Genomic DNA, 12,149 nt, shown 5'->3' with positions numbered 1-12,149 from the left:
CCCGGGCTTGCCCCGAGGAGGAACATCTCATGGCTCTCGTCCTCGGCAGAGCCTGATTCCGGAAAGGCACACGTCCGGCTCCTTGTCCCACACGGAAGGTGGCAGCCCTGAAAGCTGTTGCTGGTCTTCACCGTCCCCCTGCAGCCTATTCACAGGCACAACAGGAGCTGGGACCCGGGCTTGCCCAGAGGAGGAACATCTCATGGCTCTCGTCCTCGGCAGAGCCTGATTCCGAAAAGGCACACGTCCGGCTCCTTGTCCCACACGGAAGGTGGCAGCCCTGAAAGCTGTTGCTGGTCTTCACCGTCCCCCTGCAGCCTATTCACAGGCACAACAGGATCTGGGACCCGGGCTTGCCCCGAGGAGGAACATCTCATGGCTCTCGTCCTCGGCAGAGCCTGATTCCGAAAAGGCACACGTCCGGCTCCTTTTCCCACATGGAAGGTGGCAGCCCTGAAAGCTGTTGCTGGTCTTCACCGTCCCCCTGCAGCCTCTTCACAGGCACAAGAGGATTTGGGACCCGGTCTTGCCCAGAGGAGGAACATCTCGTGGCTCTCGTCCTCGGCAGCGCCTGTTTCGAGAAAGGCACACGTCCGGCTCCTTGTCCCACACGGAAGGTGGCAGCCCTGAAAGCTGTTGCAGGTCTTCACCGTCCCCCTGCAGACCATTCACAGGCACAACAGGATTCACGATGCGGGCTTGCCCCGAGGAGGAACATCTCATGGCTCTCGTCCTCGGCAGAGTCTGATTCCGAAAAGGCTCACATCCGGCTCCTTGTCCCACACGGAAGGTGGCACCCCTGAAGGATGTTGCTGGTCTTCACCTTCCCCCTGCAGCCTTTTCACAGGCACAACAGGATCTGGGACCCAGGCTTGCCCCGAGGAGGAACATCTCATGGCTCTCGTCCTCGGCAGAGCCTGATTCCGGAAAGGCACACGTCCGGCTCCTTGTCCCACACGGAAGGTGGCAGCCCTGAAAGCTGTTGCTGGTCTTCACCGTCCCCCTGCAGCCTATTCACAGGCACAACAGGAGCTGGGACCCGGGCTTGCCCAGAGGAGGAACATCTCATGGCTCTCGTCCTCGGCAGAGCCAGATTGTAGAAAGGCACACGTCCGGCTCCTTTTCCCACAGGGAAGGTGGCAGCCCTGAAAGCTGTTGCTGGTCTTCACCGTCCCCCTGCAGCCTATTCACAGGCACAACAGGATCTGGGACCCGGGCTTGCCCCGAGGAGGAACATCTCATGGCTCTCGTCCTCGGCAGAGCCTGATTCCGAAAAGGCACACGTCCGGCTCCTTTTCCCACATGGAAGGTGGCAGCCCTGAAATCTGTTACTGGTCTTCACCGTCCCCCTGCAGCCTATTCACAGGCACAACAGGATCTGGGACCCGGGCTTGCCCAGAGGAGGAACATCTCATGGTTCTCTTCCTCGGCAGAGCCTGATTCTTAAAAGGCACACATCCGGCTCCCTGTCCCACACGGAAGGTGGCAGCCCTGAAAGCTGTTGCTGGTCTTCACCGTCCCCCTGCAGCCTATTCACAGGCACAACAGGATTTGGGACCCGGGCTTGCCCCAGGAGGAACATTTCATGGCTCTCGTGCTCGGCAGAGCCTGATTCCGAAAAGGCACTCGTCCGGCTCCTTGTCCCACACGGAAAGTGGCAGCCCTGAAAGATTTTGCTGGTCTTCACCGTCCCCCTGCAGCCTAATCACAGGCACAACAGGAGCTGGGACCCGGGCTTGCCCAGAGGAGGAACATCTCATGGTTCTCGTCCTTGGCAGAGCCTGATTCCGAAAAGGCACTCGTCCGGCTCCTTGTCCCACACTGAAGGTGGCAGGACGGAAAGCTGTTGCTGGTCTTCACCGTCCCCCTGCAGCCTATTCACAGGCACAACAGGATCTGGGACCTGGGCTTGCCCCGAGGAGGAACATCTCATGGCTCTCGTCCTCGGCAGAGCCTCTTGCCGAAAAGGCACACGTCCGGCTCCTTGTCCCACACGGAAGGTGGCAGCCCTGAAAGCTGTTGCTGGTCTTCACCGTCCCCCTGCAGCCTATTCACAGGCACAACATGATATAGAACCCAGGCTTGCCCAGAGGAGGAACATCTCGTGGCTCTCGTCCTCGGCAGGGCCTGTTTCCTAAAATGTACGCGTCCGGCTCCTTGTCACACACGGAAGGTGGCAGCCCTGAAAGCTGTTGCTGGTCTTCACTGTCCCCCTGCAGCCTATTCACAGGCACAACAGGATTCAGGACCCGGGCTTGCCCAGAGGCGGAACATCGCATGGTTCTCGTTCTTGGCAGGGCCTGTTTCCGAAAAGGCAAACTTCCGGCTCCTTGTCCCACACGGAAGGTGGCACCCCTGAAGGATGTTGCTGGTCTTCACCGTCCCCCTGCAGCCTTTTCACAGGCACAACAGGATCTGGGACCCGGGCTTGCCCAGAGGAGGAACATCTCATGGCTCTCGTCCTCGGCAGAGCCTGATTCCGAAAAGGCACACGTCCGGCTCCTTGTCCCACACGGAAGGTGGCAGCCCTGAAAGCTGTTGCTGGTCTTCACCTTCCCCCTGCAGCCTATTCACAGGCACAACAGGAGCTGGGACCCGGGCTTGCCCAGAGGAGGAACATCTCATGGCTCTCGTCCTCGGCAGAGCCAGATTGTAGAAAGGCACACGTCCGGCTCCTTGTCCCACACGGAAGGTGGCAGCGCTGAAAGCTGTTGCTGGTCTTCACCTTCCCCCTGCAGCCTATTCACAGGCACAACAGGATCTGGGACCCGGGCTTGCCCAGAGGAGGAACATCTCATGGCTCTCGTCCTCGGCAGAGCCTGATTCCGAAAAGGCACACGTCCGGCTCCTTGTCCCACATGGAAGGTGGCAGCCCTGAAAGCTGTTGCTGGTCTTCACCGTCCCCCTGCAGCCTATTCACAGGCACAACAGAATTTGGGACCCGGGCTTGCCCCAGGAGGAACTTTTCATGGCTCTCGTGCTCGGCAGAGCCTGATTCCGAAAAGGCACTCGTCCGTCTCCTTGTCCCACACGGAAAGTGGCAGCCCTGAAAGATTTTGCTGGTCTTCACCGTCCCCCTGCAGCCTATTCACAGGCACAACAGGATCTGGGACCCGGGCTTGCCCCGAGGAGGAACATCTCATGGCTCTCGTCCTCGGCAGAGCCTGATTCCGAAAAGGCACACTTCCGGCTCCTTTTCCCACATGGAAGGTGGCAGCCCTGAAAGCTGTTGCTGGTCTTCACCGTCCCCCTGCAGCCTCTTCACAGGCACAAGAGGATTTGGGACCCGGTCTTGCCCAGAGGAGGAACATCTCGTGGCTCTCGTCCTCGGCAGCGCCTGTTTCGAGAAAGGCACACGTCCGGCTCCTTGTCCCACACGGAAGGTGGCAGCCCTGAAAGCTGTTGCAGGTCTTCACCGTCCCCCTGCAGACCATTCACAGGCACAACAGGATTCACGATGCGGGCTTGCCCAGAGGAGGAACATCTCATGGCTCTCGTCCTCGGCAGAGTCTGATTCCGAAAAGGCTCACATCCGGCTCCTTGTCCCACACGGAAGGTGGCACCCCTGAAGGATGTTGCTGGTCTTCACCTTCCCCCTGCAGCCTTTTCACAGGCACAACAGGATCTGGGACCCAGGCTTGCCCCGAGGAGGAACATCTCATGGCTCTCGTCCTCGGCAGAGCCTGATTCCGGAAAGGCACACGTCCGGCTCCTTGTCCCACACGGAAGGTGGCAGCCCTGAAAGCTGTTGCTGGTCTTCACCGTCCCCCTGCAGCCTATTCACAGGCACAACAGGAGCTGGGACCCGGGCTTGCCCAGAGGAGGAACATCTCATGGCTCTCGTCCTCGGCAGAGCCAGATTGTAGAAAGGCACACGTCCGGCTCCTTTTCCCACAGGGAAGGTGGCAGCCCTGAAAGCTGTTGCTGGTCTTCACCGTCCCCCTGCAGCCTATTCACAGGCACAACAGGATCTGGGACCCGGGCTTGCCCCGAGGAGGAACATCTCATGGCTCTCGTCCTCGGCAGAGCCTGATTCCGAAAAGGCACACGTCCGGCTCCTTTTCCCACATGGAAGGTGGCAGCCCTGAAATCTGTTACTGGTCTTCACCGTCCCCCTGCAGCCTATTCACAGGCACAACAGGATCTGGGACCCGGGCTTGCCCATAGGAGGAAAATCTCATGGTTCTCTTCCTCGGCAGAGCCTGATTCTTAAAAGGCACACATCCGGCTCCCTGTCCCACACGGAAGGTGGCAGCCCTGAAAGCTGTTGCTGGTCTTCACCGTCCCCCTGCAGCCTATTCACAGGCACAACAGGATTTGGGACCCGGGCTTGCCCCAGGAGGAACATTTCATGGCTCTCGTGCTCGGCAGAGCCTGATTCCGAAAAGGCACTCGTCCGGCTCCTTGTCCCACACGGAAAGTGGCAGCCCTGAAAGATTTTGCTGGTCTTCACCGTCCCCCTGCAGCCTAATCACAGGCACAACAGGAGCTGGGACCCGGGCTTGCCCAGAGGAGGAACATCTCATGGTTCTCGTCCTTGGCAGAGCCTGATTCCGAAAAGGCACTCGTCCGGCTCCTTGTCCCACACTGAAGGTGGCAGGACGGAAAGCTGTTGCTGGTCTTCACCGTCCCCCTGCAGCCTATTCACAGGCACAACAGGATCTGGGACCTGGGCTTGCCCAGAGGAGGAACATCTCATGGCTCTCGTTCTCGGCAGAGCCTGATTCCGAAAAGGCACTCGTCCGGCTCCTTGTCCCACACTGAAGGTGGCAGGACGGAAAGCTGTTGCTGGTCTTCACCGTCCCCCTGCAGCCTATTCACAGGCACAACAGGATCTGGGACCCGGGCTTGCCCAGAGGAGGAACATCTCATGGCTCTCCTCCTCGGCAGAGCCTGTTTCCGAACAGGCGCGCGTCCGGCTCCTTTTCCCACACGGAAGGTGGCAGCCCTGAAAGCTGTTGCTGGTCTTCACCGTCCCCCTGCAGCCTATTCACAGGCACAACAGAATTCAGGATCTGGGCTTGCCCAGAGGACGAACATCTCATGGCTCTCCTCCTCGGCAGAGCCTGTTTCCAAAAAGGCACACTTCCAGCTCCTTGTCCCACATGGAAGGTGGCAGCCCTGAAAGCTGTTGCTGGTCTTCACCGACTCCCTGCAGCCTATTCACAGGTACAACAGGATCTGGGATCCGGGCTTGCCCAGAGGAGGAACATCTCATGCCTCTCGTCCTCGACATGGCCTCTTTCCGAGAAGGTGCACGTCCAACTCCATTTCCCACACGGAATGTGGCAGCCCTGAAAGCTGTTGCTGGTCTTCACCGTCCCCCTGCAGCCTATTCACAGGCACAACAGAATTCAGGACCCGGGCTTGTCCAGAGGAGGAACATCTCATGGCTCTCGTCCTCGGCAGGGCCTGTTTCCAGAAGGGCACACGTCCGGCTCCTTGTCCCACACGGAAGATGGCAGCCCTGAAAGCTGTTGCTGGTCTTCACCGTCCCCATGCAGCCTATTCACAGGCACAACAGAATTCAGGACCTGGGCTTGCCCAGAGGAGGAACATCTCATGGTTCTCGTTCTTGGCAGGGCCTGTTTCCGAAAAGGCACACGTCCGGATCCTTGTCCCACAAGGAAGGTGGCATCCGTGAAAGCTGTTGCTGGTCTTCATGTCCCCCTGCAGCCTATTCACAGGCACACCACTATCTGGGTCCCGGGCTTGCCCAGAGGAGGACCATCTCATGGCTCTCGTCCTCGTCAGGGCCTGTTTCCAGAAAGGCACACGTCCATCTCCTTGTCCCACACGGAAGGTGGCAGCCCTGAAAGCTGTTGCTGGTCTTCACCGTCCCCCTGCAGCCTATTAACAGGTACAACAGGATCTGGGATCCGGGCTTGCCCAGAGGAGGAACATCTCATGGCTCTCGTCCTCGACAGGGCCTGTTTCCGAGAAAGGCACGTCCGGCTCCTTTTCCCACACGGATGGTGGCAGCCCTGAAAGCTGTTGCTGGTCTTCAACGTCCCCCTGCAGCCTATTCACAGGTACAACAGGATTCAGGACCCGGGCTTGCCCAGAGGAGAAACACTGTAGACATTCGTCTGATCACCCCGTGGGACTCGGCACAGGGTCCACCATACCCTGGGCCACAGAGCACTGACACCAATATGAGGATGCTGCAAATGGCGTTTATTCAACTGCGTCACGCCCTTATATACTGTCTGTCGGTCATCCCGCCTCCCTTAACCCTTCTCTTTCCGTACATCGCGAGATCTTCCGAGCGCCAATCCCTACAAGTCCCCCCTCACTATGGCGGATGACCGACGGTACAAACTGGCGTTACAGCTATAAGTGATCCCACCACCTCATGGTAATTCGTGTACTGGTGGGTACCCGCACTCTGTATAAAGAGTGTCCGCACGCAAACAGTCAGTGCTGGTATCCCACAACAAACCATAATAACCACCACCAAAAGGATTCCAAATAGGGTCAACGTTTTTCAGTCAATCAAAGACAGGAGCCATTGCCAGGTCGACGAGAGGAGATTGTCAAGCCACTGTCACCTGCCTCCTGTAATTGATTGGCTTTGTCTAAAAGCATATCATAGTCCCCTGCTTATGGGGTACACACAGCGGTTGCTGTAAAGTGGATCTGCGGTGTTCAAAACATCGGTCACACCATTTTGATGTTCGGCTGGTGCGTCTCCAGAGTTGTTGTCCACAGCGGTCATACTTGACAAGCACCCAAGGGTCACAACGACCACAGTGCAGGTACTCAGATGATCTTCTGAACGGCATCCTGCAAAATAACTCACAACAAATCGTCATTGACTGAGGTCTGGTTTCAACCACCGTGACGGCACCCAGCGCACACGTGAGTCTGGGTGCTCTGATGATTGTACTGCAGTATACCCTCTTCCCTGTGTCACCAAGCGCCACCCTCCTTCCCACTTTCCTGTTTCTGGGTCACGGACCAATACTGGTGGCCCTACTCCCCTTATCGCCTGTTGCCAATGCTTCTGCATTGGACTCTGTGACTCTGTACCATGGGCAAACTGATTGAGTGCAAATAGTGCTAAAGCCAACAACCGTGCATTACGGTGCACAGGGGTCTCACGAGCAGAACGTCGGCATTTGGGATTTTGTTGCTGATGATTTTCGTGGTCAAGAGGGTCTGTCTCTTGGGGTACCTGCTCCCCCTCCCTAAGAACATCAAGCTTGGCTTTTAATGTGCGATGTGCGCGTTCTACAATGGCCTGTCCCTGACTGTTATAGGGAATACCGTGAAGCAGTCGGATTCCCCAACGATCTGCCCACTGTTGGGTAGAAGCTGCGGTAAAACAGGACCCATTATCTGTTTTGATAGTGCGTGGGCAACCTAACCACGCCATGGCAGTCAGCCAATGTTGTTGCGCTGCACGGGCCGTAACCTTTCTGTGAAGAGTCGCAACGAGAACGCCACTGCAGGTGTCGATGGTGACCGCAATGTGAGGGGATGGCTGAAAGGGTGCATACATGGTGAAATCAGTTTGCCATAACTCCGAGGGCTCTAGCCCCCGCGGATTCACTCCTGCGAGCCACAAAGGAGCATGCTGACAGTGAGGACAAGTAGCCACAACGTCCCGTGCCTGGTGTAAGGGAATGTCACAGTGCTGTGACAGTGCCTTTGCCCCAATGTGTAAGTCATGGTGTAACTGCCGGGCCTGCTGTAGAGTGTTCACCTGACGAGCAGCTAGGTCAGCGCGACGATTTCCATCATAATAGAACCCTGAATGATTCGTGTGCGCTGTCACATGAATAATTGATACGGGCGCAGAACGTCGCGTAAGCGCTGCTTCCAACATGACGGCTACGTCCGAAATAGGCCAGCCAGATTCTGCCATAGTGTGTATCAGTTTCGCCACATATATCGAATCTGTTACGATGTTCGAGGGCTGTTCAGGAAACAAGGAAAGAGCCATGCGAATCCCATGGGCTTCGAGTTTCTGCACTGAGCACGATTCATCCTGGTATACCATTCTTTTCCAATCAGTGCCTTCTTGCCATACAACTACTGCTTGCTGCGTCTGTGAAGACGCATCTGTAAACAGAGTAGGACCTTGCACCGGTTGTTCACTGATGCGTAGGACTGGCTTCAGACACAGTAACGGCAAAAAGGTCTTTGCCTCAAGAGTGGGCCCATACGCTAGGTGTCCCACAAAACCCTCAAAGGCCAAAGCCAGTTCGTCCTGTTGGCTCAGGTTCCTTTGCCATGTTTCCGCACGTACCGGCAGCCAGATTCTGTCTGGCTCTTTCCCAAACACCCTACGGGTTACTTCGCGGCCCCGCAAAATCAACAATGCCAGTGCCTTTGAATAGGCTTGAAAAGCCGTTTTTATCTGGGTGGATGTAATCCACCATAGAGCCCTAGGCTTCGAGGGTTCACCTTGGCCTACTAGTCCAATAGCACCCTTCTTTGTCAGGCTCAAATACAGTTGCAATGGTTCTTTTGGCTGCCATCTGTGCAAGCTTTCTACACTCATGAGTTCTGCAATTCTATTCAATGAGTTCTTTGCTTCCTGAGTCAAAGTCCTTTTCTCCCACGGGTGGTGTCCTTTCAAGAGCTCATATAGAGGACTCATCCAATCGGGAGGAATGGGCAAGACACCATTTAACCACTGCAAAGCTCCAACTAATTTCTGTAAGTCATGTAAAGTATTAACGACTGGCTCCAAGATCTGCTGTTGTGCTCGGACTGCATGAGGGCCAATGCTGAGCCCTAAATACTTACAGGCTGGCCCTTTTTGCGTCTTAGCCTCCTGCACTTCTAGGCCTTCCGCTTGCAGAGCCTGTAAAATTTGTTGCTCACCAGAACGGAGGGACTCCTCCGAAGGCGCTGCCACCAAAATATCATCCATGTAGTGATAGATGACCAACTGAGAATTGTTTTGTCTTACCGGCTGCAGGGCAAGGGCCACTGCCCTTTGACACAAGGTTGGTGAATTTTTCATGCCTTGCGGCAAAACTGTCCACTGATACCGCTTCGCTGGTTCAGCTAGGTTGGTCGCTGGGAGTGTAAAGGCAAACTTTTCTTGGTCGTCCTCTGCTAACGGGATAGAGAAAAAACAATCTTTAATGTCCATGATCAAAATTGGCCAGCCATCTGGCAGAGCAGAGGGAATAGGTAGGCCGGGTTGTAAAGGCCCCATGTCTTCCAATACCGCATTGACGGCCCGCAAGTCCTGTAGTAGCCGCCATTTGTTCTTGTCCTTCTTTGGGACAACAAAAATGGGTGTATTCCATGGACTAGTGCTCTCAACAAGGTGTCCCTTTTTGAGTTCTCTATTTACTATTTCAGTCGCCGCTAGTAATTTTTCTTGCGTGAGGGGCCACTGTTCTACCCAAACCGGATCAGTGGTTTTCCACTTCATACATACCGCAAGCTCGCGGCGCATCAGGTAGACAGTGGCCCCACTCAAAAATTTGACAAGCGGACACCCCATTGTTGCAACACGTCACGGCCAAGTAAAGGCTCAGACACCTGTGCCTTATGCGGTCTGACATTAGCAACCAAGACTGACCCGTCGGAGTCCTGGGCAGAAACCCAACAAGCCAGCAGTGAATGTTCTGACAGAGAGTTACCACCCAGTCCTTCTAAGCGGCTTTGTACAGTAGGCCAAGAATCTGGCCACATACCATGAGGAAGACATGAGACATCAGCACCTGTATCCACGAGTGCAGAACACCACAGCTCACGCGGTGTGATGTCGTCGGCCACTATCCGTATACAGACCTGTACATGCGGCCTGTCCCAGCAATCTAACACCAAGGCCACTTGGGGTTCCGTGACTGCTCCATCGCCGTTGCGGAGGATGCGTTGCGGGGCTCTTGTGAGGTGGGGGGAGGCATGCCCCGCTGTCTCCCCCGAAAGCCGTTTCCCGCTTGGCAGGTCTTTGCCAGATGTCCTGTTAGTCCGCATTTCCAACAAGGCCCCGGAGGACCTCCTGACTCACGCTTCTCTGCTTTGCATTGATCTCTTTTATGCCCTTTGCGACCACAACGGTAGCAAACCACCTGTCCGGGGCTACCTTTTAGCTCCGGAGCCCTTACTGCAGCCACAACTGACTGTACCACTGAATCAGGAACCTCCCGCTGCTTTTTCAATACTGCCTCTACCATCACTCCAAGGGATGCCCCCAGAGGCACAGTTCGTAAGATCGCTTTTGTAGTTTCATTCGCCTGCTGTCTAACACACTCCAACAATACTGGTCCTTTAGCTGAATCAGGGAGATGCGCCTGCTCTATGGCTCCCTGTAACCGGTCACAAAATTTTGGAAATTCCTCCGCTACCCCTTGCTTGATTTTCGTCCATGGCTCCTTTGGAGTCATCAGGGGTGCAACAGCTGTCAAGGCTGCACGCGCTGCCCGCGTCGACGTTGTTAATTCCCTAGCTGTAAGTTGTCCCGCCTGTTGCTGCGGCGTCAGCTGACCAGGGTCTGACCCTCGCAGACGCTGTACTGACGAATTAGGTAATGGGTTGGGTCTTTCTTGTTGGGCCTCAACTAGTGCTGCTTGTAATCTGTTTGTCCAAGCTTCCTTCTAAATCAAAAAAAAATGGGAGTCAAAATCATACTGCAAAACTGTCGCGAATCCGAGGGAGTCAGTGAACCTGAAAAAAAAACCACGTCTAACAGAGAGCCTGTCATGGGATGTCCTAAGCCGTATTCATCCACGGTCTTTTTCACTTGTTGCAAAAGCTTGCTATCTAACGGAGACCACTCCACCCCTACACCACCTGGACCAGCTCGGACTGGGCAAACTAAAGGGGGTCCTTCAAAACGTATGCCGTCCATAACACATTCCTTTGCTACAATTTTCCAGTCTGGCAATGTGATCTTCGGTGAATCGGGAACTCCTTTCTGTTCCCCAGCTGCTTGTAGCAGCTGCCGCTGTTGCTTCACCTGCTCCTGTATCTCCTCTACTACTCGCTGCAACATCTGCAGCGGATCTGTAGCTGGGCCGGACACAGGTATTAAAGACATAGGCGTTGCCGTTTCACTGGCTGCTGCCGACTGCGCCTCACAGCCGGAGATAGCCTTTTGTTTTACCGCTGCGTGCGGCGGACGACAGCGGTGTCCGCCCACCAGTTGCCACGCCTCCTCTAACCGTTGAGCCGACCCCTCGATTGAGTCCGGCCCACTCTCTTCCTCTTCCGCTACGCGCGTAAGAGGGGGTGTCCTGACTTTCCTTCCTCCTTCCTTTGGCCGTGCTCCGCCTCTCCCGACCTCCGGAGAGACATCCGGGGAGAAGGCGGATGTCGGCGCCATCTTAGGGTGAGCTTGTGGCGCGGTTCGCAAAACACGTCCCGGCACCCAATCCTCCGGATCATACAGGGGAACCGCTCCCTCCTCTGCCTGCTCCTTTTCCGATCCCTTCATCACAGCCCTCTCCGCCTCCTCTAGTCTCTGCCTCTCCTTCTCCCGTCTCCTTTGCTCCGCCACGGGTTCCTCTGCCTCCTGAATTAACTGTCGATCTTTCTCCTGCTCCTCCTCTCTCGCCCGTTCACGCTCCCGTTCAAACTCCTCCCAAGGGTATCCCGGTGGTTCGGCCGGTGCTGATGGCTGCACTGGGAGCACCAGAGGCGTCTGCTCCGCTACCTCCGTCAGCCCTTCTGTCCGCGCCTCCCCATCCGCCTGCACGCCCCGATCCGCCTGCGCGTGCATCAATCTCTTTGCTTCCTTCCATGTTAAGCCCTCCTCCCGCACTTTCCTGAAAATCGCCCTAATCCGCCCCCACGTCTTTAACTCCGGACCATGCTGCGTCGCCATAGCCCGTTCCGCTAAAGCCGCGGTGCATTTCGGCCAGCACTCAGGAGACAATATGTCCCCCGGGCGCTCTGTCGCTTCCTCTTTCAGGAGCCGCTCTAGGCAAGCTTTCGCTTCTTTTTGTCCCATAGGGATTTTTACCTCTCTAGAGCACGAGTCCAACACCTTCAGGACTCCTTCCATGCCTGGCCAGGCCTTCGATTACGCCCCGCGTAATCCGCCGATGTCCAATCACGTCAGGGCCACCACTTGTAGACATTCGTCTGATCACCCCGTGGGACTCGGCACAGGGTCCACCATACCCTGGGCCACAGAGCACTGACACCAATATGAGGATGCTGCAAATGGCGTTTATTCA

General features: G+C 56.1%; 1 protein-coding gene across 1 annotated transcript in view; it reads right to left on the bottom strand.

Annotated features, from left to right (window-relative positions):
• The window catches only part of LOC126034678 (uncharacterized), a 397,036-nt gene extending 385,438 nt beyond the window's left edge, over positions 1-11,598 (bottom strand). The window contains exon 1 of the mRNA XM_049792644.1: positions 10,652-11,598. Coding sequence (XP_049648601.1) covers positions 10,652-11,404 — 753 coding nt within the window. The 5' untranslated portion in view covers positions 11,405-11,598. The remainder of the gene's footprint in view (positions 1-10,651) is intronic.
• Positions 11,599-12,149: the final 551 nt, after the last annotated feature.

The sequence above is a fragment of the Accipiter gentilis genome, chromosome 35, assembly GCF_929443795.1.
Source record: "Accipiter gentilis chromosome 35, bAccGen1.1, whole genome shotgun sequence".
NCBI classification, from domain to species: domain Eukaryota; kingdom Metazoa; phylum Chordata; class Aves; order Accipitriformes; family Accipitridae; genus Astur; species Astur gentilis.
The sequence above is the reverse complement of the archived record's forward strand: the minus strand, read 5'-3'. Positions and strand labels throughout refer to the sequence as shown.